Source organism: Lethenteron reissneri, chromosome 40 (assembly GCF_015708825.2).
Source record: "Lethenteron reissneri isolate LAM-NWPU_2019-01 chromosome 40, ASM1570882v1, whole genome shotgun sequence".
Classification (NCBI taxonomy): domain Eukaryota; kingdom Metazoa; phylum Chordata; class Hyperoartia; order Petromyzontiformes; family Petromyzontidae; genus Lethenteron; species Lethenteron reissneri.
This window is the reverse complement of record NC_083818.1, coordinates 6,672,583-6,699,934: the sequence shown is the minus strand read 5'-3', so window position 1 is coordinate 6,699,934 and position 27,352 is coordinate 6,672,583. Positions and strand designations below refer to the sequence as shown.

At 52.0% G+C, this 27,352-nt stretch overlaps 1 protein-coding gene across 1 annotated transcript; it reads left to right on the top strand.

Moving 5' to 3' along the window:
* DHRS3 (dehydrogenase/reductase 3) lies at window positions 1-26,772 on the top strand. Its single transcript, XM_061568020.1, has 6 exons — window positions 1-301; window positions 21,493-21,636; window positions 22,629-22,748; window positions 23,169-23,407; window positions 24,562-24,687; window positions 26,539-26,772. The coding sequence occupies exons 1-6, from the start codon at window positions 89-91 to the stop codon at window positions 26,621-26,623; spliced, it is 927 nt and encodes a 308-aa protein (XP_061424004.1). The 5' UTR covers window positions 1-88; the 3' UTR covers window positions 26,624-26,772.
* Window positions 26,773-27,352: the final 580 nt, after the last annotated feature.

Sequence of the window (27,352 nt, the reverse complement as noted above, 5' to 3'; positions counted from 1 at the left end):
AGCGAGACGAGAAGAGAGAGGAGGAAGGAGGAGGAGGGACAGGAGGAGAGAAGAGAGAGAGATACAAAGCAGGGCGGGCAGCGAGAGGATGGCAACGTGCCGGGGCAGCTTTGCCCTGCTGGTCCTTCTCGTGCTGCTCGCCCTGGAGACGTGTCGCTGTTTGCTCCGCGCTCTCCTGTCGCCGCTGTGGAGCGCGACTCCGGCCCGCGACCTCTCGGGGGACGTGGTGCTCATCACGGGAGGAGGAAGAGGCATTGGTCGGCAGCTGGCGTTGGAGTTTGCGCGTCAAGGAGTCAGCAAGGTGCGTTTCACGTCATGATTATCATCATCAACATCGCCATCATCATCATCACCATCATCATCATTACCATCATCATCAACATCGCCATCATCATCATCACCATTATCATCACCATCTTTATCATCAACATCATCACCATCATTATCACCATCATCATCACCACCACCATCATCATCACCACCATCATCACCATCATCATCATCATCGCCATCATCATCATCATCGCCATCATCACCATCATCATCACCATCATCACCATCATCATCATCACCATCATCATCATCACCATCATTACCATCATCATCACCATCATTACCATCACCATCATCACCATCATCACCACCATCACCACCATCATCACCACCATCATCATCACCATCACCACCATCATCATCAGCAGCATCATCATCACCATCACCACCATCATCATCACCATCATCATCAGCAGCAGCGGCATGATTATCAGCATGTTCCAGTAGCCCGTCTCCCCTCCTCCTCCCTCCTTCCCTTCCTCATCCTCATCATCATCCCCTTTCCTCTACGTCCCGTCTCTTGTAATTGGTAGCACGCATAAGGTGGCGTGCTCGGGCCAGTGTTGCCAACTTGTTTTGGAGAAGTGTTGGTGGATGGTGATGATGGTGATGATGATGGTGATGATGGTGATGATGGTGATGGTGAATATGGTGATGGTGATGATGGTGATGATGATGGTGATGATGGTGATGATGATGGTGATGATGGTGATGGTGAATATGGTGATGGTGATGATGGTAATGATGGTGATGATGATGATGGTGATGATGATGATGGTGATGATGATGATGGTGATGATGATGGTGATGATGGTGATGGTGGTGATGGTGAATATGGTGATGGTGATGATGGTGATGATGGTGATGGTGATGATGGTGATGATGGTGATGATGATGGTGGTGATGATGATGATGGTGATGATGGTGATGATGATGATGGTGATGATGGTGATGATGTTGTTGGTGGTGGTGATGATGATGATGGTGATGATGGTGGTGATGATGGTGATGGTGATGATGGTGATGATGGTGATGATGATGGTGATGATGATGGTGATGATGATGGTGGTGATGATGATGGTGATGATGGCGATGGTGATGATGGTGGTGATGATGATGATGATGGTGATCATGATGATGGTGATGATGTTGTTGGTGGTGGGGAGAGAGAAAACTTCGTTGGGGGAATGCTTTGATCGGTGGAACCCGTCTGCTGTGAAGTCGGAACAAGTCACCGAGTGGAGGGATTCATTGGCGAGTGTTCGACGCAGAGCCCTTGCAAGTCGTCTGGCAAGCGCGGAGGAGGAAGAGTAGACCAAACAACCTTCGGCATTAGGGGGGGGCGTCTCTCCAGAGCCACCTCTTGGTAGCCTGGAGCACCCTTCCGACAGCAGGGCGTGAGCAAGGGAATTGCAGGACTGCGCCTGTAGATGAGCGTGTGTGTAATGCGAGTGATATCGCTCGCACTGACCAGGGCGGTGAAGTATGGTCACCCCCCCCCCATCTCACCCATGACTGACATGGCGTGGAGAAGCCCTAAACAATTGGTGGATGTGATAATGGGCTGGAATTTATCTTTTTTTATTTTAAAACTCCAACCACATTGCAAGACGTCAGGCCAACGTTGAGGAAGAGGAGGCCGAATACTTTCCTTTCTGTCAGAGACTCTCTCTAGAGCAACCTCTAAAGCAGCAGTGGCTTCTTCTGGCAGCAGCGGCGTGGGCAGGAAATTGCAGGGTTGCGCCTTTAGCCTTCTTCTACAGGAACCTGAACACCTCAAACAGCGCCTCGATCTACGTCATGTCACCCACCATGCTCATCGTAGCATGCGTCTCCAGAGATGTTGACTACCTCGCCTGGTCTACAGGAGGTCCTGGGTTCGATCCCGACCCTGACGATGCCTGCTGCTGCTGTACATTTGGAGTTTGCGTGTCTCTCTCTCTCTCATCATCATCACGGTTCGCTAGGAGATGTTAACTACCTCGCCTGGTCTACAGGAGGTCCAGGGTTCGATCCCGACCCTGACGCCTGCTGCTGTATATTTGGTGTTTGCGTGTCTCTCTCTCTAATGATCATCACGGTGGCTAAGAGATGTTAACTATCTCGCCTGGGCTACAGGACGAGGTCATGGGTTCGATCCCGACCCTGACGATGCCTGCTGTTGATTTGGAGTTTGTGTGTTTCTCTCTCATCATCACGGTGGCTAGGAGATGTTAACTACCTCGCCTGGTATACAGAAGGTCCTGGGTTCGATCCCGACCCTGACGCCTGCTGCTGTATATTTGGAGTTTGTGTGTCTCTCTCTCATCATCATCACGGTGGCTAGGAGATGTTAACTACCTCGCCTGGACTACAGGAGGTCCTGGGTTTGATCCCGACCCTGACGCCTGCTGCTGTATATTTGGAGTTTGCGTGTCTCTCTCATCATCATCACGGTGGCTAGGAGATGTTAACTACCTCGCCTGGACTACAGGAGGTCCTGGATTCGATCCCGACCCTGACGCCTTCTGCTGTATATTTGGAGTTTGCGTGTCTCTCTCTCTCATCCCGTGGTCGCGTGGATTTTCTCCGGGTCCTCCGGGTTTTCCCCTCCACATTTAAAATCAACATCACCACGCGTTTCGAGCATTTGGCTGCTATACGTTTCCATATGACGATAAGCCACTATCATTTACGGCCAGGTAGCTTCTGAAAAAAGAGCTTTATAGTTCAGTGGGCACTACTTGGCAAAATACAAAGAAGTTTAGTTTATGTTTAGAAGGGAATGGTCAACAGCTGTGTTATCGTCACCCATGTTCAGGAGTAATGCCTGCAAGGCGCGTGTTTCTCCAGTTTCCTCCCCACGCGTATGATACGAACTATTTAGCTCACATTTTGTCTCATTTTACAAGGTAAGACCCACGGAGCTATGTAGTTCTTTTTTTGTCAGAAGCAACCTGGCCACAAACAATAGCTGAACGAAGTGGCTTATCATCATGACGTGGAAATGTAGAGCAAGACAAACACTCAAAACGCGTGATATTGATTTTAAATGTGGAGGGGAAAACCGGAGGACCCGGATAAAAATCCACGCTAACACCCAAACTTCAATAATACAGCAGGTGTCAGGGTCGGGATCGAACCCATGACCTGCTGCATACCAGGCGAGGTTGTTAACATCTTAATTTTGGAGCTTTCGTGACTGCAGGAATTATTCTTTGGTTCTTTCGGTAAAGTCACGTATAAAGACAACATCCCCTAGCCACCCTGTCCGGACCTTAATAAACACGGCACTCATCATTCATTGGCTGAAAACATCTCAGAATAAAAACACAACGTAAGCAAGGCCCTCCTGAAAACGACTAAGTGTGGCTTTCCTGGATAGATAAGTAAATTATTAAAGTATACCCACTTCGCCTCTTGGAGGAAGAAATAAAAACCACAAACTGAAATAAAAAAATAACAAATCTGGTGACAAAAACCTCTGAGTTGGCAACTGTGCTGTGCCCCCCATCTCGCCCCCCTTCCCACATCCGTCGATTGTAATTCCTATCACGGATCGGCGAGCGCCGCCGCCGTCGTGTTGGGAAAGGAGCCTCGTGATTGGCCGAGGGGCGCGCGCGCGAGGATTCGCTCGAGCCAATGGGGAGCGGGCGCCGCGCGCGCGTGTCCGTTGTACGGATTTAGAGAGAGGGGGGGTCCTCTATCCCATGCTGGATTTCACTGCGGCGATGATGATGGTGGCGATTGAAGTTTTAGTAGCTTTACTAGTTCAATACTGCAGCAGGAGTCGTTAAATAAGCCAGCTTCGCGCCTGGGCAGCCGAGCTGCTTTCATCGCTTCGGCAATCCGGAGCAGCTGCGTTCAATCCTTTGCGGATGCCGCTCCGTTGTGGTCAAGTCACAACCGTCGACCCACATCACCACCACCATCATCGTCATCTTCCTTGCAGCAGCGACGTGTCTCTCGTCTAAAGTGCACTCGAGTGCAAGTATTGCCGCGAAGCCAACACGCGAGGGAGTAATGATGATCAGCGCGCGCGTCTTTTGTGATGAACATCGGGTGCGGCCTAGCGCATTTGCTGTGGAGCCGCGGTGTTTCCTAGCGGCCTGACCGGCCTAAGGGTCCGTTGAGCCCCGGTAGAGCCGACACGCCCCCCCCCCCCAACGCCCGTCACCTTCCGATATAAATACACAAACAGAAAAGAGACAATGTGAGCGGTTGCCGTGCGTTTGTCACATCATAGTGTGCGTGTGTGTATGTACATTTGTCGAGCGTGTGATAGAAAAGTCGTAGCAAAGTTAATGCTATGGTACAGCCTTGTACGGCTAATGTTGGGTCGTCACTGTGGGAGATGGAGCGAGAAATTCGGCTCGGTAAGCTCTTGTGTGGACGTAGCATTCATCCAGCAGTGGATTTACCCTGGGTGATGATAACGCAGTTGCTTCTGTTACATCATGACTACAGTACACGGCGATCCATTTATCGATACCCCTACCTATATCTGATGACCCTCTTAACATATTTGATGTTGTGACTCCATAATATTGGTTGTGATATTAAAAGGGAAACACAAAATGTATAATCGCCGACGTGTCTGGCAATCGGAGAGCTGCGAGTTCAAATCACTGGGTTCTGAGTTTGAATCAGCCCATCAGCGCTGCTTTGGGTGGGAGGGGGGTGATAAAGCGAGTAATCCCTACCACGTTATGGGGAAATAAACAGTCGAGTCACCCTGTGGAGGAACTCGCCCACCCGTCACAGGAATTTCCACCACTGCCTCAGCCGGGCCTCAACAGCTCATTTGACCACGAATTTACTACTCATCGGATTCCTCCAGTATGAATACAACGTCTGACTTATGACTTTACATAAACGCATGAACCCTGTATTGCTTCGTGTAATTGGTACTACTGTAGCAGGCTATGTAAGACAGAAAAACTGGTAATGTTCACAATTCGGCTGAGATGCAGCTGCTGATGATAATGCGTTCTTGAGTTTAGCAGTCCTCGCCACTGATGATTGCCACGCACATTTTAATGCGCCTTTAACGCTGAGGGGGTTTAAATTGCTTTTAACGTCACGTCTTTATATATTCCCTGATTATTATAATTGGTCTGCAGCTTTGTTTTTGCTTACGGACGCAGTACTGAAGGAATATTGATCCTTGAGGCTAATCAAGCAACACACACACAGGATTGTGGTGATTAGTGACTTAATTGGTGGTAAATGTTTGTCTCGCGAGTTTCGCTAATAGAGCTTAGTTAAGTTGTGTAATGATTTTTAATTAAATGTAAGTTAGGCGAAAGCGGTTGCAACAGCCATGAGTTTTAATGATTTAATATTCTTACAAGTGTTATTTATGAAATGTTTGGGAAGTTAAGCGAGAAAGGTTGTGTTAAGGCGTGTTTTGATTAATTAAGTTGTGTAATTGTAAATATTTCACAAGTCTTTTGGAACTGGTTCAGACATGACACACTACCTATTGTTAACCGTGGCCGGGAATTGAACTTAAGTTCCACGGGTTCACCAGGAGGTCTTAAGGCTATTCTTCTGCCTGAATATGGTATTGGTGATTGTCAGGTTATGCTCCAAGCAGGTTGTAAGAAGAAGGTGACCATTGGAGTTTGACTTTACAACTCCCCTCTTTACCAATGACACCGTTCAACATGTGATGGTCTCTCCCGACTCAAGCGTTGAAGTCCCCGAGGAGAATCATCTTGTCAGTTGTTGGTGTACTCTGAAGACGGAAGCTTGTGTTGCCTCCGAAACGTCGTGATTTTATTTTTATTTTACTTTTAATAATTCACATTTTTTACCTACGTGACTTTACCGAAATAACCTAAGAATATTAATCCTTGCAGTCACGAAAGCTTCAAATCTGAAGGATTTGGTTGAGTTGGCTGTAGTAGGTCTCCTTAGTGTCTTCATCAGAGTCCAGTGTTGGTGCATAGGTGCTGATGATTGTTGCATGTTGGTCTTTGTGGCGTAGGGTCATAAAACGCGCATTGATACCAATTGGGAGCCCACTTAAGCTGTTGATGAGCATGTTGTCTATTGCAAACCCTATGCCATGCAGGCGTCGTTCATGCGCTGGTTTACCCTTCCAAAAGGAGGCGTAGCCTCCACTTAGCTGAGGGCGGCAATGTGGATATCAACTCGTCTCAGCTCGCCACAATTGCTGATCGGCGCTCTGGACTTTGCGAGTTTGCGTTGTCTGTTCGGGTCCTGACATTCCACGAACCAATGTTTAGGTTGTATTTCTTTTTGTTTCGACCGCAATTATTGATGCTCCCCCTCTGGTCGCGGTAAGCCAGGCAGGATGTTGCTAGGCAGGCTATGTTTAGGGCACCTTTTCTAGCCCCCTCCCCATATGTGGGGTGAGCAGAGTGGATCATCGTGGGCTGCTCAGTCATAGCTACAGCTGCCGGGATGCACTCCCGCCTAATCCGAGTGCACGACGACCTTCTAATAGCTGCCGCCTTTGTGCTGGGTTGTGACTAGGAGCTTCTCGCTTCATAGGCCTGCCCCGAGAATCTCCACTTGCCAATCGCCCAAGGGCTTTGGATATGTCGTGTGGTGGTGCCATGGCACAGTTTCCTTGGAGGGTGCCCAGTGCGTGAATTAATGTACGTGCAGTATCTGTTGCACAACATCTACCGCACGGGGCTTAACCAGGGACCAAGCCTGGGTCCGATGGCGTGGCAGAAAACCAAGACGATTGGAAGGCTCGTCCTGAAGCACCAGACATCCAGTGACTCCTCCGCCATGTGCCGTTGGCCATCTGGACCGTAGCTCAGCCGCCCCACCGAGGTGGGCCGTTGGCCACTTGGTATCCACCTGGGATTCTATCAGGGTTTACTCCCTTAGCCTAAGTGGCCAACCAGAGCCCCCGTTGGCCAGCGCGTTTCCAGTTGAGTCCAGACAGGCCTTCATGGTTACCGAAGCGGCCCAGGTGGTCGAACCACCCACCATACTTCACCCTGTCTGACAATCCTCTACTTGACCTGTTACCACCTCCCATGACGTAGACGAGGGGTTGGTTTTTTGGAGGCTAACATGCAGTATTTGTACATGAAACATGATTTGGTGATGATGCTGCTGCTGTGTTGGCAGTAGTGCACAAGCACAATTATAAAAACATCTATCAATTAATCGATAACACTGGTATCTAAACCTGCACTAGACCACTACTAACTCGGTCGACTCAGCCGAAAACATTGTTACCTAATACCTATATATGTTTTTATTTTACCAGGTAAGGCCCACTGAGCTGTGTATAGCTCTTTTTCAGAAGCGACCTGGCTGCAACGAAGTGGCTTATCACGTGGAAATGTATAGCAGCCAAAATACTCTTAAACACATGATTCTGAATGTGGAAGGAAAAACCGGTGGAACACGGAGAAAAGTCCACGCGACCACGGGGCTCCTTCCGTGGTTGCGTGGATATCATCCTCGTGGGGAGGAAACCAGAGAGAAAACACACGCGCCTTCCTTGGGGGGGAGGTATTATACTATTCTAAACTAAAATTAAATTTTACAAAAATATTTTAGCAGGTAATGCCCACGAACTTTCAAGCTCTTTTTTCAGAAGCGACCTATCCATAAATGATAGCTCAACGAAGTGGCTTATCGTCATATGGAAATGTACAGCAGCCAAATACTCGGAACGCATGATGTTGATTCTAAATGTGGAGGGAAAAAGCGGAGGATCCGGAGAAAAATCCACGCGACCACGGGGAGAGATAGAGGCACGCACACTCTAAATATACAGCAAGTGTCGGTGTTGGGATCGAACCCACAACCTCCTGTATACCAGGCGAGGTAGTTAACATCTCCGAACCACTGTGATGATGATGACAGAGAGAGACACGCAAACTCCAAATATACAGCAGGCGTCAGTGTTGGGATCGAACCCACAACCTCCAGTATACCAGGCGAGGTAGTTAACATCTCCGAACCACTGTGATGATGATGACAGAGAGAGACACGCAAACTCCAAATATACAGCAGGCGTCAGTGTTGGGATCGAACCCACAACCTCCAGTATACCAGGCGAGGTAGTTAACATCTCCTAGCCACTGTGATGAAGATGACAGAGAGAGACACGCAAACTCCAAATATACAGCAGGCGTCAGTGTTGGGATCGAACCCACATCCTCCTGTATACCAGGCGAGGTAGTTACCATCTCCGAACCACTGTGATGATGATGACAGAGAGAGACACGCAAACTCCAAATATACAGCAGCAGGCGTCAGTGTTGGGATCGAACCCACATCCTCCTGTATACCAGGCGAGGTAGTTAACATCTCCTAGCCACTGTGATGATGATGACAGAGAGAGACACGCAAACTCCAAATATACAGCAGTTGTCAGGGTCGGGATCCAACCCACGACCTCCTTTGTGTGCCATGCGAGGTCGTTAACATTTCGCGGGTAGTAGTGATTGTGTGCACGCGATCACTCGTGAGACAACAGATGACGTGCGCGTAATCGAATCTCGCAAACAAACAACTCGCCACGAGGGGGCCCTTTGTCTCTTGAGCGGCCGCACTTTATCCAGTTGATTCGGTATAACCCTAAAAAAAAAAGCGACCTGCCTACAACGATGATGAACGCGCCGGAGAAATGCATTTGCGGGGAGCGTCGTGGGCACACACCAACAACAACAACACGGGAGAAGAATAAAGCCAACCCCCGCGTGGTGCTGGTGCTGGTGGGTGGTGGTGGTAGTGGTAGTTGGTGGGGTGGGGTGGCGTGGGCCGCTTGTTTTTAATCTGCCTTTTGGTAGGGATTATGTAGAGCCCTAAATCCCGGGGCGCGACTTGTCACTCGGGCCCGAGGTCTCCGCGGGGTTAACACAACAGCCGTGATTCACGTGGGTGAGGGCGGTAGCAGTAGCGGTGGGGTGGGGTGGTGTCCGTCCTGGGCTATCCCTAGGTCGACTCAGCCTCAACCGAGTAGCTGGCTGGCGGTGCAGTGTGTAAACATCGGATGTGGTGTTGGCCACCTCGCCCCCTCGTGTGCCTTCATAGGTGCTAGTTAACAGCATTTGCCCTAACTGTGTTAAGGATATACTGGAGGGGGGTTCTTTGTGCGTGGGATGATGGGTGGAGGTGAGTGAGGAGTGGTAGCGGCCGAAGGGTGGGTGCGTGGAGTAGTATGGGGCTGGTGGAGGTGAGGATTGTGATGGTGGAGGTGGTGTGTAGGTGAGCTTGTAAGGGGCCATCCATTTCGTCGGTACGCACAAATCTGTCAAAACTTGACCCCTCTCCCTGTACGCACACCCCCCCCCCCACCCCGAATCCTGTAGAACGGCCGATATTTAATCCACGCAGAAACGGTCAAGGATCAATAATATTCACGTGTTTAAGCAAACATAGTCCACACCGCCGGACTATCTAACTCATTTGAAGGCCAATGTAGACACATTATTATCGATGCTTCACCCCCCCCCCCCCCATTTCCTATGCGTACATTCTCAGTAGACCCCCCCAATACTCAAGCGGTACGCATTTGGGTTAACCACCCCCTCCCCCCTCCATGCGTACGGACTCAATGGATGGCCCCTAAGTGGGGTGGCGTGGAGTTGGGTGCTGCGGGTGTGGGTCACTCCGTGGCTCGTGCGATGCAGGTTTTGTGGATGGCGTGGTGGGTGATGTCGTGCGGCTGCTGGGCTTGGGGTGGTGATGGCAGTGGGCGAGGATGGAATGTCTGATTGTACGTGTCGGGTGTTGTGTGGGGTGAGTTAGGTGAGGTGGGGAGTGTTGCAAAGGTGTGTGTGTGTGTGCGGGGAGCGGTGGGGTAGCGGTTAGCGCGCTGCGCAACTAAACCTGTGACCCGAGCTCAATTCCAACTCACGCGGCGGTCCTGGGCCTCCCCTAGGTCGACTCGGCCCCAGAATGAGTACCTGGAGCGGTGTGTAAACATCTCCACTAGGGAAACAAAGGCGGTCGGGAGTGATGTCCACACACTCCCTCGTGTGCCGTGCCGGCCTTCATAGGTGCTCGCTAACAGCACTTGCCCCAACAGTCTGGTTAAGGCTATGCGGGGGATCTTTGTATCGTAGTTAGTAGGGGAGGTATGGGTGTGAGTGATGCGAGGTAAAGGTGTACTGGTGTAGTCGTGGTGTGGGTAGGAGACAGGAAGGAGGTACGTATGAGCGTGAGTGATTTTTTAGAGCGAAGGTGGAGGTGGGTCACGTTGCAAAGCTGTGGCCAGTTTGTAGGTAGTTGGGATGTGTGAGTGGTATATGGGTGAAGGTGTGGGTTCGTTGTGCGCTACGCATGTGCTCGGATAGCTGGCGGGGTAGGCTGCTTGTTGGGGGAGTGGGGAGTGGCTCTGTTGTGTAGTGGGTAGGGTTCTGGGGTCATCCATAGGACGTGCTGTCACGTGAAAGATGTTAAAACATTTTTTTTTTCACATTTTGCTTTTCCCACAACGTTCTATCATCATCTCGCCCGTCATCTTTTGAGCACTGCAATCAACGAGTAGCTCTTGTACAACAACATGCAGACCTCTTCAACTACCTAGAGAGACTGCTCTCTCTCCCTTCAGCCCATTCGGATAAACTACGGTCCAGGCTGTGTGTGTGCCTGTTTGCTGAATAAACACCCAGTGCTGGAGATGGTAAACTCTGTACAAAGTTAAGTGTATATTTTTTTGTGTGCAAGTGGTGGCGACCAGGCTTGAATGAATGGATTGCCTTGTGGTGAGTTTAACTCACGCAGTTGATGATTAGATCCTGGTTTATTGCTGCCTGATAAGTTCATTGTGAGAAAAAAAAGTCCCTCCGGTGGCCTCAAGTAACATCTGAAATTCGGCACCGTTCCGCGGTTTTGCTACGTTTTCGGGGGTTGTTACCGTACCTTGTTCGGCTTAATATTTGACTTTTTGCCTCCACAAACTGGAGCTTCCAAACGTATTGTAGAGAAAGCTCCCAGCACGTGGAGAAAAACTTTTTTTTATTTTACCAGGTAAGACCCACTGAGCTATGTAGCTCTTTTTCAAAAGCGACCTGGCTGTCAGCAACGATAGCTGAACGAAGTGGCTTATCACGTGGAAATGTTACTTTGAATACTCTGAACGCATGTTGATTCGAAATGTGGAGGGGGAAACCATGGGCACCTGGAGAAAAGTCCACGCGACCACAGAGAGAAAACGCAAACTCCAAATATACAGGCGGTGGCATCAGGGTTGGTTTCGAACCTATGACCTGTATACCGGGCGAGGAGGTAGTTAACGTCTCGCTATCCTGGCGCCCCCAAAAAAACGTCGGGAAGGTTTGCCAAACAACACGTGGTGCGACTCAAAATACACATTGGAGCGGTTGGCAATGCATCTGTGGACACAAAGGAGCCTCACCTGGTTAAACAATGGACATCTGTAAATCGGTGAACCCAAAACAAGTTTTTGCAGTACGTCTTATTAAGTCAATGTGATAATCTCACCAGAATTAAACATTACAAATGTTAAAACAAGTTCTCCTGCATGAGGCATTTCTCCTGCTACTCTTAGTTAACTGGGTTGTTTGTCTCAGTGCGACTCTGTGAGAATTGGACTTTTCCATTCAACGTCTTAAGATTCCTAAATGTGTATGTGACCGTAAAACCATGTACAGCCGGGATTTCGCATTTAGCCGAACCAGGTCATCTCAATAATTAAATAACTCCGCGCAGTCTTAGCGCCCCCCTAGAGAACGTGACCCCCCCCAACCCTTGCCTTCCACGTGTTGTGAGCTGCCTTACAACCCCGTGATAGTAATATGGTTAGAATTTCAAACTCGTGTTTTTTTTTTTCCTCCCTCCCTATAACTCCTCTGTAGCATTTCTTTGTGCGGAGTGTGTCTTGCTGTATTTAGCGCATTGTCAGAATGTCTGTCCAGCGTAGAAGATAAGGACAAAATACCCGATTGGTGTTCCTCTAGAGCTTTGTCTGGAACGTGAGGGCCATTCAGATGAAATAAAAAGCAGCCGTGTCATTAACACGGAAGGGTGCAGGATAATAAAGATTGGGTCACTCGTTACCAAGTTGAACACCATTCGATGGGTCGATCTGCTTGCCGGTTCTTCATCGTTGTTGAGGAGCTCACACACGTGCACACGCCTCCCGCTCCCCCCGTGCTGTCCCTCCTTCTGCGTTCTTACCGAGTGAAAGCTGAGTGCCTTAGACTGCAACGTGTCCTATGCAGTGTTAACCCTGCGAGCCCGTTCAGTCATCTCCCGCGGTGTTATCCCGAACGTGCTCTCGGTGTCGCGTTAAGAAGACGGCAGGATCCACTCAGAACTCTCGCAGAGAGGAGGGCATCTATTCGTGTTTAGAGAACGATCTGCGGAAAGCGGATATCACGCAGCTATCGCTGAGATTTCTTCTTCGAGTGGGGAACACTTTCCTACTCGCACAGAAACGTTCGAAGCATGGCCATCAAACCAATATTTTCATTCTAAGAGCTGGAATTTAGCCAATTTGCTCCCAAAAGCAAATTCATTCATGAGATGTTTTTGTGGAGTCGTTCGTGATCGGATGTGATAAACTTGCAGCACTCACTGATTTAATCACAGGTGGCGGCCTGGAATTGAAACCAACATTCTTAGCAGTGCCAGTTTACCTTCCTGATCTATTATCCACTTCAGCGTATGATAATGTTAAGGAATTAATAAATCGAGCAATTTGTTTAATCTGTGGCTACACACGACGGGAAAGGGAAGTAGAGTCAAGAATATAATGTGTGGGGAAGAGAACAGGAAAGGTGCGAGAGAGAGTTTAAAAAAATTACAAATAAGAGGAAAACGATGAAAAAGAAATAGAAAAACAGGAGAAAAGGGTCAAATAAGCTGAAAGTAGGAAGAACGAGGCTACAATATGGGGCTCTGCACGTAACAGAGTCTGTTTTCACAGGGGGCGGCGGCTGGGAGTAGCTCAGAACGTGGTTGGCCAGACGGAAGTCACGTGACTTATGGAGGCTTTAGCTCATTAAGATTGAAAGATGACTTGCTTACCTTTTCTCTGTTTTGTACTCCTATCGCTGTTGTTGTTGTTGTAATGTTTCCTGTTGTAACTTGCTGACCCGCTCCATACTTGAGATGTGTGAAAAAGAGCTTCATAGCTCATCGGATTCCTCCTGCAGTATAAATAAAGATTCTGAGATTGTAAGGGTGGCCAAGTGGGTGAAAGGGGTGGGGGGGCGCAGGGAGAGTGTGGGGACAGCGCATCCAGGCTTGCCCCGGGCATGCTCGTACATGTTTGGCAGGTAAAATGTAGCCGCTGTAATTCTGCACTTATCTGCAATATATTAAACTTAATTTGTCCGTCTGTGAGCCAGTCTGGCACGGCGCTTGAATAATGTTCTTCGTGCAGAGTCAAGTGACGGTCATTCTGACCAGAAGTAAACAGGAACCCATGGTGTTTGATGAAAAGCAATGTATGAACTAAAGTCTTTGTGACCTTGATGGAAAAAAACATTTCATAGTTAAAATTCTCTACCCATTCCACTGATTAAAAAACAGATTCATCTTCTTGGTTCTTTCGGTAAAGTCACGTAGAAGGGAAGTTATAAAATAATAATAAAACATAAAATAATTTTCACGACGTTTCGGCCACAACGCAAGCAGCCGTCCTTTTCACCTGAGGACGGCTGCTTGCGTTGTGGCCGAAACGTCGTGAGAATTATTTAATTATGTTTTATTTTTATTATTTTATTACTTCCCTTCTACGTGACTTTACCGAAAGAACCAAGAAGATGAATCCCTGCAGTCACGAAAGCTTTAAATCGAAAAAAACAAACAGATTGTAACACGCCAGTTTACGTCGGAGATGCGTTCCTGAGCGGTGTACAAGCGGTAGGCGGTGGAGGCGAAGGCTGAGAGGCGACGGATGACGAGGAAGGACGGACGATGTCCGTCATCGACGTTAAGTGTGCGGGGGTCGAGGCGACGCAATTCGGGCAGCGGTATCCATCATAATAAAGCGACGACGTTTTTGCGAAACGACTTAAAAGGGGGAGACTAAGTCGGGGTATTACTCGGTTAAGTTAGGAAGGAATAGAACTGTGAATTTATTTTGTTATCGATCGTACGTATGGTAGATTGGGTAAACTTGACAAGGCCGAGAGTGACCGGGTGGTGGAGACTAAAGCCGAACAGGGGTTTCAGGTTGCTTGTGCAGGGCTTTGTTTCATTTATAGGATTGCGGTATAGGAGAAGGTTCACTCTGTACCATTGGAACCTCCTTTGCCAGTAGAAAAATATGATAATTGTTTTTTTACCCTTTTATCTGGCAACAAAACTGACACCTTTTTATTTAATTTATTATTTTTATTATAAGATTCACTGTCTATAGGACGGGCAGCTACCGGCTATTATGGAAGCATTCCTGTTCACGAATGGACTCGCTCAACCACCTCAGGCAAGTTGCCGTAGTTGTATCGTGAATGCACACGCACGCCAGAATCACTGTTCAGCCAAAAGCAGTGTTGACACTGCAGTCTGTTCTCCTATAACGCGTGTTTTCATAACGCGTGTTTTCATAACGCAAATTGGATATAGTGCGATTGAGTGAACAGGACTACGTCGGCTGCCTCGGCGTAGCATCGCATGAGGCGGGATGCTGCTGGATGCTTCTAGACGCTACCCACATGCCTCGGTCTTTGTTCAGCCTGCGTACGCATCTCACGTGTTTTAATGCGGACTGTGCTTTACGCCGTATTATATCATTCATTATAAACGCGGTGTTCTTCAGGAACGCAACTACCACCGCCGTTATAGGAGAAGAGAATGCAATGCCCTTCCTTCATTTGCCCGCGTAAGCCAAGGGTCTCAAGACTATTTGTTGCCAGGAGGGGTCCCGCGATACTGTGATGATGTTTTTTTTACCCGATCGCCACTCGCGAGTGTTTGGCTTCACGTGGGAGGAAACGGGCTGGTGGCGGGCGGGCGGGCGGAGGGGGGTGACCCTGGGAGCGGAGGTTCAGACATTAACGTGCCACTGATGTTTAGCCATGGCCGGGAACGGAACTCGGGGCCGCAGAGTTCGTGGCTCACTGCGCCAACCATTGCGCAACACTTGTAAACATCGTCTGAACATTGCTACGCTGGCTGTCACTGGATTCACGCCCATGCCGAATTAGTTTAGGGCTTCCCAACTGTCTCATCACGAGGCCTCCCTGAAACAACAACAACAACATCATCGTTATCAGCCGACTTGATTAATCCACTGCTGGATAAAGGTCTCCCCTGACGGGCTGTGGGATGCAGCGCTCCAGCCACAGGCCCCATGCACGCGGACCAAATTCATCGCTCCGTCTCCCCCTCGGTGGACGCCCTCGCGGATGCGCTCCCGCCCTCCCTCGGCTGACGCTCCGTCACAAGTCTTGACCGTCGGCCGTCATCCCTTGTCCCGATGACGCGTCCTTCCCAAGCCCAACTCCATTTACAGTACTTACTGATGTTATTATAATAAACATTAAACATGTTTCAAAATTAAATCTACTATCCCATTTGTATTATTATGATGAGCGCTATGACCGATACCCCCAATTAAGCACTCGTATATTTCTCATACGAAAGAAATGACACTGTTGGGAACGCATCCCCCTCTTTTAGCGCTGATTCAATTAGCGCTCACTTCTCCAGGAACGCATCTTGAACGTTAAGCGGGGTCTGCCTCTACTGGTCTTAGCACAGTTTGAATTATTACCGTGTTCTCCAGGTTACAATATGCTCCAGGAAGTAAGATCAAGTGTTAGAATACAATCTATCTGGTCTAACACACATATACTGGATTATAAGAAGCACTCCAAACTTTTGCTTTAAAATTCAGCGCGGGGGATTGGGGGAGATTGAAGCACATATAATTCGGAACATACGGTCTGCCCATGTGTGGTCTTTCCTGTTGGGCTGCTGCTTGTTGAGAATTCGGTGTCTCAAGCTAGCTCTCACCACACACTACTGTGGGCATCTTCAGGAGTTGAATTGAGCCCTCTGAAGGAACATCTGAAACATTCAGGCTGGCCTGCCCATGATCCATCCTGGTTTTAGCCAGACTGGATTGTGTGAGGAGCTCATCAGTAAGGAGCTCATCATTGAGCTCCTACGGCAGGTGAGGGTGCGCTGGCAGGGTCATGTAACCCAGCCACCGCATGCCCCATCGGCTTCTGTTTGACCGGGTCGAGCGGGCTAAACGGGCGCGGCACGTGCTTGAGAAGAGAAGGACCGATGTGGTACAGAAGGATGTGGAGCTGATTGGACTTGCCGATGAATGGTACCAGCGGAGTCAAGATCGGCATCTGTGGAGGAGGTTTGTGAAGGACGCTGCTGGGCCGTTGGAGGCAGTCACCCTTCACCAACAATGGAGGGAAGAGGAGCGACCCTCATAACAACGAGCAGAGCCCAGGGCGGCTAAAATTCATAATGTTGCCATAGCGGGGTGCACAGTTGGTGCATCTGCCAGTCATCTGAGCCAGTCAACTCGTAGCACCCGGGTCTGTTCCGTGACCTCCTGCCAGCGGCGGAGCCTTCGACACTTCACGTGGCCTCAAAATGCACCTGGCCTGGCACAAGCGCCGTGGTGACGTCACCGCTATTTTGTGGCGAACGGCGGTCGTGGTGGTGGTGAAAGATTGAGAGAAGAAAACGCCCAACACGCAGCTACAGCAGCGGCAGCAGCCCAACCCAGAACACCAAACCGCGCTCGCATCTCAAGCGGCTGCGCAGGCGTGCGCGTTGAGCGCGCGGTATTTGTTTAACCCGAAAGTCAGTGGGAATATTAATTTGTAGCACGTCGCCCAGGCAGACAGACAGAGAGACAGTCAGGCAGCCAGACAGACAGACAGGCAGGAAGCCAGGCAGACAGACAGCCAGGCAGCTAGGCAGGCAGACAGACAGGCAGGAAGCCAGGCAGCCAGGCAGGCAGACAGACAGCCAGGCAGCTAGGCAGGCAGACAGACAGCCAGGCAGCCAGGCAGCCAGGCAGCCAGGCAGCCAGGCAGGCAGGCAGCCAGGCAGACAGACAGCCAGGCAGGCAGCCAGGCAGGCAGACAGCCAGGAAGCCAGGCAGACAGACAGACAGCCAGGCAGCCAGGCAGGCAGACAGACAGAGAGGCAGGCAGACAGACAGCCAGGCAGCCAGGTAGGCAGACAGACAGCCAGCCAGCCAGGCAGCCAGGCAGGCAGACAGACAGAGAGGCAGGCAGCCAGGCAGGAAGGACTGACAGTTCACAACTTTCGACCGAACCTTGGTAGCTTGTAAACCAGATCGCCCGGGACGGTAAACTTTTGAACCTTGAACTAATGCGAGGGTGCGCCTTGCCCTCCCGTTGCACTCAGCCCGTGGGAGGGAGTGGGGGCGGCATTGGGGGGGGGGGGGGGGAGAGAGAGGGGTGGTGGTGGTGGAGTAAAAAAAGGCATCACAAATGCTGGTGTTTATTTGCAAGGGATGATTTAAAGCCCCAGCGGCTCACAGCCATAGCCGAATCCACCCCCCCCCAACCCTCTCCGTGGGCCAAGCTACACAAATAAACGAGCCGCACAGAGTTTATGGAAACGCGTGGGGTTGCCGGAGGGTCACGGGGGGTGGGGGGGGTTGGGGAGGGAGGCCGGATTGGGGCTGCGCGGGGTGCTAGCAGCGGGGCGAGTTGATCGAGGGAGAAAGTTTGTCGCGGAAGGTGAAAGACGAGCGGGCGAGTGGGCCCACCGTGCGCTCCGTTACGCTGCTGCGGCGGTGGCGCCGTGGCCGCAAGGTTCGAGCCCGTCGCTGATGCGTCCATCCGTGCGCGGTAACCCCGTTGATGATTGTTTTTTTTACCCTTCTATCTGGCAACAAAACTGACACCTTTTTTACAAGAAGTCATGTTTGCATAGACCACAATACCTGCGGTCATAATGCAAACAAAAAACATAACTCTAATAATGTATGCACTGTCCTTGAAGTTGATTGGTCCACACCCGAGACAGCTTTCCTTAGAGCCTAGTCTCTCGCATGGGTTGGACCAGATGACGCCAAAAGGCGCACAACTCAAAGACAACGCACCATCAGAGTATGAGAGCTCCGGGTAAGTATTTACACCATTGGAACCTCATTTGCCAGTAAAAAATATGATAATTGTTTTTTTACCCTTCTATCTGGCAACAAAACTGACACCTTTTTTTACAAGGAGTCATGTTTGCATAGACCACAATACCTGCAGTCATAATGCAAACAAAAAACATAACTCTGATAATGTATGCACTGTCCTTTTTTTTGTTTGCATTATGGCTGCAGGTATTGTGGTCTATGCAAACACGACTCCTTGTAATAAAGGTGTCAGTTTTGTTGCCAGATAAAAGGGTAAAAAAACAATTATCATTTTTTACTGCCAAATGAGGTTCCAATGGGGTCACCCCGTCGTTCGCAGTCCGCTCTGCCGAGTTGCGCCATTGAAGAAGGTGTCGCGGGGAGGGAGGGGGTGGTCCTGCAGTGTGGGCGGGGGCGGTTGCCGATTTTTTAATGGTTGAGAGTCATCGAGAGCAAAGGGGCAGTGGGGCGAATGGACTTGATCGGACGGATTCGTCCCGGCTCGGGGAGAGCCCACCACCGTGCGCTGGAAATAGACGGGCTCGGAACGTGTCGGGCAGTTCTCCGTCTGTGTTGTGGATTTCCGAAATGCCATGTTTTTATGGGATCATACAGTCATGTGCATGCACCGCCACCACCGTCGTGAGCCGTGATCGTCGTCACGATCTATCCCAAACTACAGTGAAACGACGACACCCACGGTCTCCAATCCTCTTATTGTCCACGATCCCTCTTTAACTGTGTGGTCGCACCAATCTGGTCATCCCGCCCCCACCACCACCACCAGAGTCTTCAAAGAACAAAACTTTTGTGTTAACCTGTGGCCACCCAATTTAAAAACGCCACAACCGTGTTTGTTAATTGATAGGTTAGTGATGGGGCTGGGAGGGAGGCTGGTTGTCTCTTAATCATTTACGTCCATTGCACACGGCGAATTAAAGCGTCTCGAGAATTCAAACAATAATAATAATTATCTGAAAGTGTTGTTTAACCCAGGCCTCTAATTATAACCAGGCGAGAGCGCACATGTGAACAAGCGACGCGTCAGCGGCTCGGCGATTATTGTTCTCACGAGAGGCGGGCAGCGGTCGGAAATTTTGATGATCACGGTGGTTGTCGGGTCAGTGGGCCTGGTAGGCTGACGGGCTAGTGCGCTCACGGGTTGATATGCTGGTGGGCCACTCAATTGGTGCAATAGTGGGTTTATGAACTGCTCAGCCGGCAGGCTTGTGGGTTGGTGAACGGGTGGGTTAGCGGACCGCTGTGTTCGTGTGTTGGCAGGGCTGGTAGACCGACGGGCTAGTGCGCTAGCGGGTTGATACGCTGGTGGGCTGCTGGATTGTTGGAACGGTGGTGTTGGCGAACCGCTGGGTTGGCGGGCCGGTTGGCCGGTGGGCTGGTGGCGTTGATGGGCTGGCGGCGGGGCTGGTGGGCCAGCGAGCGGCTAATGTTCTCCGTTGCGTCGGTCACGCCGAGGGTAATGGCATGCTAATGGCGCTCTTAGTTGGCGGGGCCCAATTACCCGTGAACAAGGCGCCCCACCGCGCGCCGCGGGCGCGCATTGTGCGCCGCGATTGCGTGCGCCCATTGTGCGCGTACGAGACACTGTGTGCGCGCGTGTGTGTGTGCGTGCGTAATGGGGGAGCGGTGGTGTAGCGGTTAGCGCACTGCGCTATGAACCTGGCGACCCGGGTTCGATTTCCGCTCACGGCCAACAACGGTGACGATTATCTGAACTGGTCCTGGGTCTCCCCTAGGTCGACTCAGCCTGAAATGAGTACCCGGTGCGGTGTGTAAACATCGCCACTGGGGAGACAAAGACGGTCGGGCGTGGTGTTGGCCACCCACCCCCTCGTGTACCGTTCCGGCCTTCATAGGTGCTCGCTAACAGCACTTGCCCCTACAGTCTGTTAAGGCTATACGGGGGATCTTTGTCTTGTAATGGGGAGCGGCGGTGCAGCGGTTAGCGAGCGCCGCTGCTCTACGAACCCGGCGACCCGAGTTCGATTACCGCTAACGGCCAACACCGGCGCCGCATGTACTGATTCAAGGATCCATTTCTGTACTGCCATCTCCCGAGCGTCTCGCAGCCCTCGACGTGGCAACGCTTCGACTCCCAGGCAGTCTCCCGGCCACGTACTGACCAGGCTGCAGCCTGCTTAACCTCCGAGTTCGGCCGATATCGTCACGTGTCGTGTGTCGGCATCCCAGCGGCAAGATGTTAACTACCTCAATCGATATACAGGCGGTCGTAGGTTCGATCCCGACCCTGACGCCTGTTGTATATTTTGAGTTTGTGCGTCTTTCTCTCTCTCTGTCTCTCCCTGTGGTCATGTGGATTTTTCTCCGGGTCCTCCAGTTTTTCCCTCCACATGGGAAATCAACATCACGCGATCAGAGCATTTGGCTGCTGTAAATTTCCACGTGACAAGCCACTTGGTTGAGCTATCATTGGTGGCTAGGACGCTTCTGAAATAGTAGCTATATAGATCAGTGGACCTTACCTGGTTAAATGAAAATAGTGAACAAAAAATAGTTCACGCGGTCTTGGGCAGCCTGTCGACTACGTCTGTTCTTTCTGTCTCCCATCACCGCTCTCATCTCCCATGACCCCTCCTGTGTCTTCTCTCCATTACTCCTATTACCCTCTGCCTGTGTTCTCCCATCTCTCTGTGTCCCTCGTGTTCATTCCGTCTCTGTCGACGACTCTCTCCTGTCCCATCCCCTAATCCCATCTCTCCGCACCCCAACCCCCTTGTCTTTCCGGATAGCGTCGGAGCAGCGGTTAGCGCTCTGCACTACTAACCCGGTGACCTCGGTTCGATTGACCCAACATAATTTATAATATATATACGATTCCACTCCACTACCACCAACATCGGTGCCTCGTGATATCTGAACCAGGCCGTGTGGGAGGAAGCTGGTGCACCCGTAGAACACCCACGTGTGCAAGGGGGCAACGCTCTATCCCCGAACAGCTGTAACAAATAACAACGACTTACATGCATTTGAAAGGCGCCTTCCACTACACCGCCTTCTCCTGGCGAGCCAGGGTATGGCACCCCCCTTCGACAACTCTCATCCCCGTGCCCCCCCACCCTCCCTGTCCCCCCCCCCCTCGCCGTGTACAGGTGGTGCTGTGGGGCCGCACGGAGAGCTGCCTGCGGGAGGCGTGCCACGCGGTGCGCTCGCTGGGCACTGAGTGCCACTACGCCGTGTGCGACGTCGCCAACCGCGAGCAGGTCTACCGCGAGGCCCGCGCCGTGCGCGACAAGGTCGGGAGACGCGCGGGGAAGAGGGAGGGAGGAGGGAGGGAGGTCGTGGGGAGGTCGCAGGGAGATCGCGGGGAGGTCGTGGGGAGGTCGCGGGGAGGTCGCGGGGAGGTCGCGGGGAGGGAAGTGTCTGATTGTGCTTGTGTTCATCTTCTTGGTTCTTTCGGTAAAGTCACGTAGAAGGGAAATAATAAAATATTGAAATAAAATAAAACATAATGAAATACAATTCTCACGACGTTTCGGCCACAATTTCAGACGCTGTCTTTCCGACAGACCTGTTCTTCACCTGAGGACGGCTGCTTGCGTTGTGGCCGAAACGTCGTGAGAATCGTATTTTATTATGTTTTATTTTTATTATTTTATTATTTCCCTTCTACGTGACTTTACCGAAAGAACCAAGAAGACGAATCCCTGCAGTCACGAAAGCTTTAAATAAAAAAATGTGCTTGTGTTGTTGATGGTGCTGCTGGTGTTACTGCTGGGGCTGCGGATATTGATGGTGCTATTGCTGCTGTCACTTGCGATGCTGCTGGTGCTGGTGGTGCTGCTTCTGGGGCTGCTGGTACTGCTGGTGGTGCTGCTGGTACCGTACCGCTTGCGCTGCTGCTGCTGGTGCTACTGCTGATGTTGCACGTGCTGCTGGTGCTGCTGCTGGTGCTGCTGCTGGTACCGTACCGCTTGCGCTGATGTTGCTGCTGCTGCGGGTACTGCTGGTGGTGCTGCTGGTACCGTACCGCTTGCGCTGCTGCTGCTGGTGCTACTGCTGGTGCTACTGCTGATGTTGCTCGTGCTGCTGCTGGTGCTGCTGCTGGTACCGTACCGCTTGCGCTGATGTTGCTGCTGCTGCTGGTACCGTATCGCTTGCGCTGCTGCTGCTGGTGCTGCTGCTGGTGCTACTGCTGATGTTGCTCGTGCTGCTGCTGGTGCTGCTGCTGGTACCGTACCGCTTGCGCTGATGTTGCTGCTGCTGCTGGTGCCGGCCTTGCGTGCAGGTGGGAGACGTCTCGATCTTGGTGAACAACGCCGGGGTGGTGCACGGGAAGCCGCTGTTGGAGAGCGACGATGACGCCCTCCTCAAGACGCAGCACATCAACGTGCTCGCGCAGTTCTGGGTGAGGATGATCACCACCATCACCACCATCACCACCATCATCCTCATCGTCATAACGTACACATCAGTATGGGCATTTGAATGATACGCAGCGTGGAACGCATGGCTTACTAACACAACCAACACCACTACCCGCCATTCACCACGAAGTGACGGTGACGTCACCACGGTGCCTGTGCCAAGCCAGGTGCACTTTAAGAGCGCCGGGCGGCTAAAATGCAAAAAAAGCGGAGGGCCCCGGGAAAAATCCCCGCCGACCCCGGAGAGAGACGCACAGAATATACAGCAGCAGCAGGCGTCACGGTCGGGTTTGAAGCCATGACCTCCTGCATACCAGGCGAGGTAGTTAACATTCCGCCGCCCCCCCCCCCCCACCACGTGACCCGCTGCCTCGTTGCTTGCGTGCGTGCGTCCCCCCAAGACGCTGAAGGCGTTTGTGCGAGGGATGCTGGAGCGCGGGAGTGGCCACGTCGTGAGCGTCAGCTCCGTGCTGGCGCTCGCCGCCATCCCCGGCGCCAGCGACTACTGCGCCTCCAAGGCGGCGGGCTACGCGCTTGCGGAGAGCCTGGCGCTGGGGCTGAGCGGCACGCCCGGGGTGCGCGCCACCACCGTGCTGCCCTACCACACGAGCACCGACATGTTCCGCGGCATGCAGCCCAGGTGCGTGCGTGTGTGTGTGTGCGTGCGTGTGCCCACGTGTGTTTGTGTGTCTGTGTGTGCATGCGTGTGTGTGTGCGTGCGTGTGCGTGCGTGCGTGTTTGCGTGTGTGTGTGCATGTGTGTGCGTGTGCCCACGTGCGTGCGCGTGTGTGTGTGCGTGCGTGTGTGTGTGTGCGTGTGCCCACGTGCGTTTGTGTGTGTGTGTGTTCGTGTTGTCGAAGTTCTCGAGCCTTCGACGCTTCGCGTGGCCTCAAAGTGCACCTGGCCTGGCACAGGCGCCGTGGGGACGTCACCGTCACTTGGTGGCGAGTGGCGGGTAGTGGCGTTGGTATCTGTGTGTGTAGGTTCTGGCCTTCATAGGTGTTCGTTAACAGCACTTGCCCCAACAGTCTGTTAAGACTATACGGGGGGTCTTTGCCTGTGTCTTTTTGCGTGTGTCTGGATGTGGGGAGCGGCGGCGCAGGAGTTAGCTCCCTGCGCTACGAAACCAGTGACCCGAGTTCGATTCCTGCTCACGGCCAACACCAGTGACGAATATCTGAACTGGTCCTGGGCCTCCTCCCCTAGGTCGACTCAGCCTAAAATGAGTACCTGGTGCAGTGTGTAAACATTGCCATCGGGGAGACAAAGGCGGCCGGGTGTGGTGCTGGCCACCCGCCCCCCTGGTGTGTCGTGCCAGCCTTCATAGGTGCTCACTAACATTGCTTGCTCTAATAGTCCGTTGAGGCTATACGGGGGATCTTTGTCTTTGTGCATTGGGATGTGGGGAGCGGTGGCACAGTGGTTAAGCGCGCCGCGCTACGAAACCACCACCACCTCCACCAGTACCACTGACACCACCGCCACCATCTTCGTCATCATCACCACCGTCCACCAGCACTACCACCAATACCGCCACCATCTTCGCGTGTCTCCGCCTATGTCCGTGTGTCTCTGCGTGTCTCCGCATTTTTTCGCGAGTATCCGCGTGTCTCCGTGTGTCTCTGCCTGTCTCTGCAAGTCTCCGCGTGTCTCCGTGTGTCTCTGCCTGTCTCTGCGAGTCTCCGCGTTTCTTTGCGTGTATCTTCGCGAGTCTCCGTGAGTACCGTGTGTCTAACCGTGAGTCTCTGCGAGTCTCCGTGAGTACCGTGTGTCTAACCGCGAGTCTCTGCGCAGGTTCCCGTGGCTCTTCCCGCCACTGGAGCCGGAGACGGTGGCCCGGCGCACGGTGCAGGCGGTGAGGGAGGGCCGCGCCTTCCTGCTGCTGCCCTGGACCATGAACTTCCTCATCATCATGAAGAGGTGCAGATCGAACTCTCTCGCTCGCTCGATCAATCGCTCACTCAATTGGTCGCGTGGTCACTCGCTCGCTCGCGCAATCACTCACTCATAGGACTAAGCAATCGCAGCATCGCAGTGTCCCACCGTGGTCGTCATTGACGCCGCCGCCTCGTAAAGAGCAGCTAAAGGCACAGCCCCCCGCAGTTAACTGGCTCACGCCTCTGCTGACGGAAGGGCCTCCACTACTAAAGAGGGCCTCGGATAGCACCCTCGAGGGAGTTGTTTGGCCTTTCTCTTCCACGCCTTGCCCGACGTCTTGGGAGAGGTGGGAGTAACCACACTTTACCCCAAGGCAGGCAACCTGCTGTCGTGTACGCGATTGTGCTGCCGGGTGGATAGAGAGTGGTGGAGGGGTGGGGGGGGGTATAGGGGCAGGGGGGAGGTTTTGAAGAAACTTTGTAATTTATTCGACTGCTGTCGCGCCAGGAGACGGTAGAGAACCTGGCGACCTCCGGGTTTCAGGTCGAGCGTGCTAGTCCATGAGACCGGGGGGCAGCAGCAGAGACCACTTCATTTGCAAAGTCCACGGTGCAGAAATTGTCAAACAAACGCATCAAATTCTTTTTTTACGATTTTTATTTTACCACGTAAGGCCCACTGAGCTACGTAGCTCTTTTTCAGAAGCGACCTGGCCCACAAATGATAGCCCAACGAGAAGCGGCTTGCCATCATGTGGACATTTATAGTAGCCGAATTCTCAAAATGCACGTTTCTCAATGTGGAGGGAAATACCGGAGGACTCTGGAAAAATCCACGTGACCATGGGGAGAGAGAGAGAGAGACACGCAAACTCCAAATACACAGCAGCAGGCGTCAGGGTCGGGATCAAACCCACGACCTCCTGCTCACCAGGCGAGGTAGTGAACATCTCCTAGCCACCGTGGTGATGATGATGATGAGAGAGAGACACGCGAACTCCAAATACACAGCAGCAGGCGTCAGGTTCGAGATCGAACCCACGACCTCCTCCATACCAGGCGAGGGAGATAACATTTCGCCAGTATGGCGCGGTGAGAGCGTTGTCATTGACCAATTGGTTTACTGTTCACGTGCGGAGTGTAATTAGTTAGGGCGCCACGGTGGCGAGATGTTATTTCCCTCGCCCGGTATGCAGGAGGTCGTCGGTTAGACCCCGACCCTGACGCCTGCTGCTGTATATTTGGAGTTTGCGTGTCTCTTTCTCTCCCCATGGTGAGACGTTAACAACCTCGTGTGGTCTACAGGTGGTAGTGGGTTCGCTCCCGACCATGACGACCGCTGCTGTGTATTTGGAGTTGGCGTGTTCTTCCCGTGGTGATGTGGATGTTTCTCCGGGTCCTCCAGTTTTTTTTCCCTCCACATTTAGAACCAACATACATTTGGAGTATTTGTCCACGTGATGATGAGCCACTTAGCTGAGCTATCATTTGTGACCAGGTCGCTTCTGAAATATACCTTCATAGTCCAGTTGTCCTTACGCTGGTAAAATAAAAAAAAGGTTTTAATATGATAATTGTTTTTGTACCCTTCTATCTGGCAACAAAACTAACACCTTTTTTACAAGGAGTCATGTTTGCATTGACCACAATACCTGCAGTCAAAATGCAAACAAAAAACATAACTCTGATAATATATGCACTGTCCTTGAAGTTGATTGGTCCACACCCGAGACAGCTTTCCTTAGAGCCTAGTCTCACATGGTGTTGGACCAGATGACGCCAAAAGGCGCACAACTCAAAAGGTTTTAATAGTTTAAAATATTAATCTCTGTGCCATGTTGCCTCTCTGTCTCTCTGCCTCCCTCTCTCTGCCTCTCTCTCTCCACACCCGCAGCATCCTCCCACAGCCGGCGCTCGACGAAATCTACAAGTTCACGGGCAGCTACACCTGCATGCAGACCTTCAAGGGCCGGGCCTAAAGTTCAACACCGCACTACACCGCCCCCCCCCCCCCCCCCCCCCCCCCGATCGGACTGATCCAAAGGGTTCTACAGCGACCCCCCCCAGGGCCTGGGAGTCGTTAGCGGGCTCTTCTTCGGGGTGGGGGGGGGCCTGGGGGATAAAGTGGGGGGGAGAGGGGGCAGAGAGAGGGGGGTGCTGGCGGGGGTTGGAGGGTTGACGCTGGGGGTGGCTGAGCGGCGTGGTGCAATGTGTGTGTGGTGGGGACGTGCGTTTAACTTTTTCTCGCACCGCACGCAGCCAACCGCACCGGTGGGAGGTGCGTTGTCGCCGCGACTGCTGCCGGCGCGGTTTGCTGCGGGGGTGTGGCGAGCCGGCTGCTGCTGCTGCTGCGGTGTGCTTGCGTATCGTTGTGACTGGGGCTGCTGGTGGGGGGCCTATGTGGTTATTGGGGGTGGTGGCAGGGTGGGGTGTGATTGAATGTTGTTGTGATTTGGTGGTGTTGCTGGTGGTGGTGGTGGTGTGGTTACGGTTGTTGGTTGTGATGGGCGTGGAGTGGTGCTGTGTTGTTAGGGGCTGGGGTTGTGCGGCTGTGGTTGTTGAGTGTGGTGGTGGCGGCAGCGGGTTGTGTAATGTTGTTGAGTTAATGTTGTCTCGTGACTGTTACTGGAGTGGTGTTGGTGGTGGTGTGGTTCCAGGCAGTGTGAGTGGTCAGCCACGGTGGTATGGGTTGTGGTTACCGAGTGTGC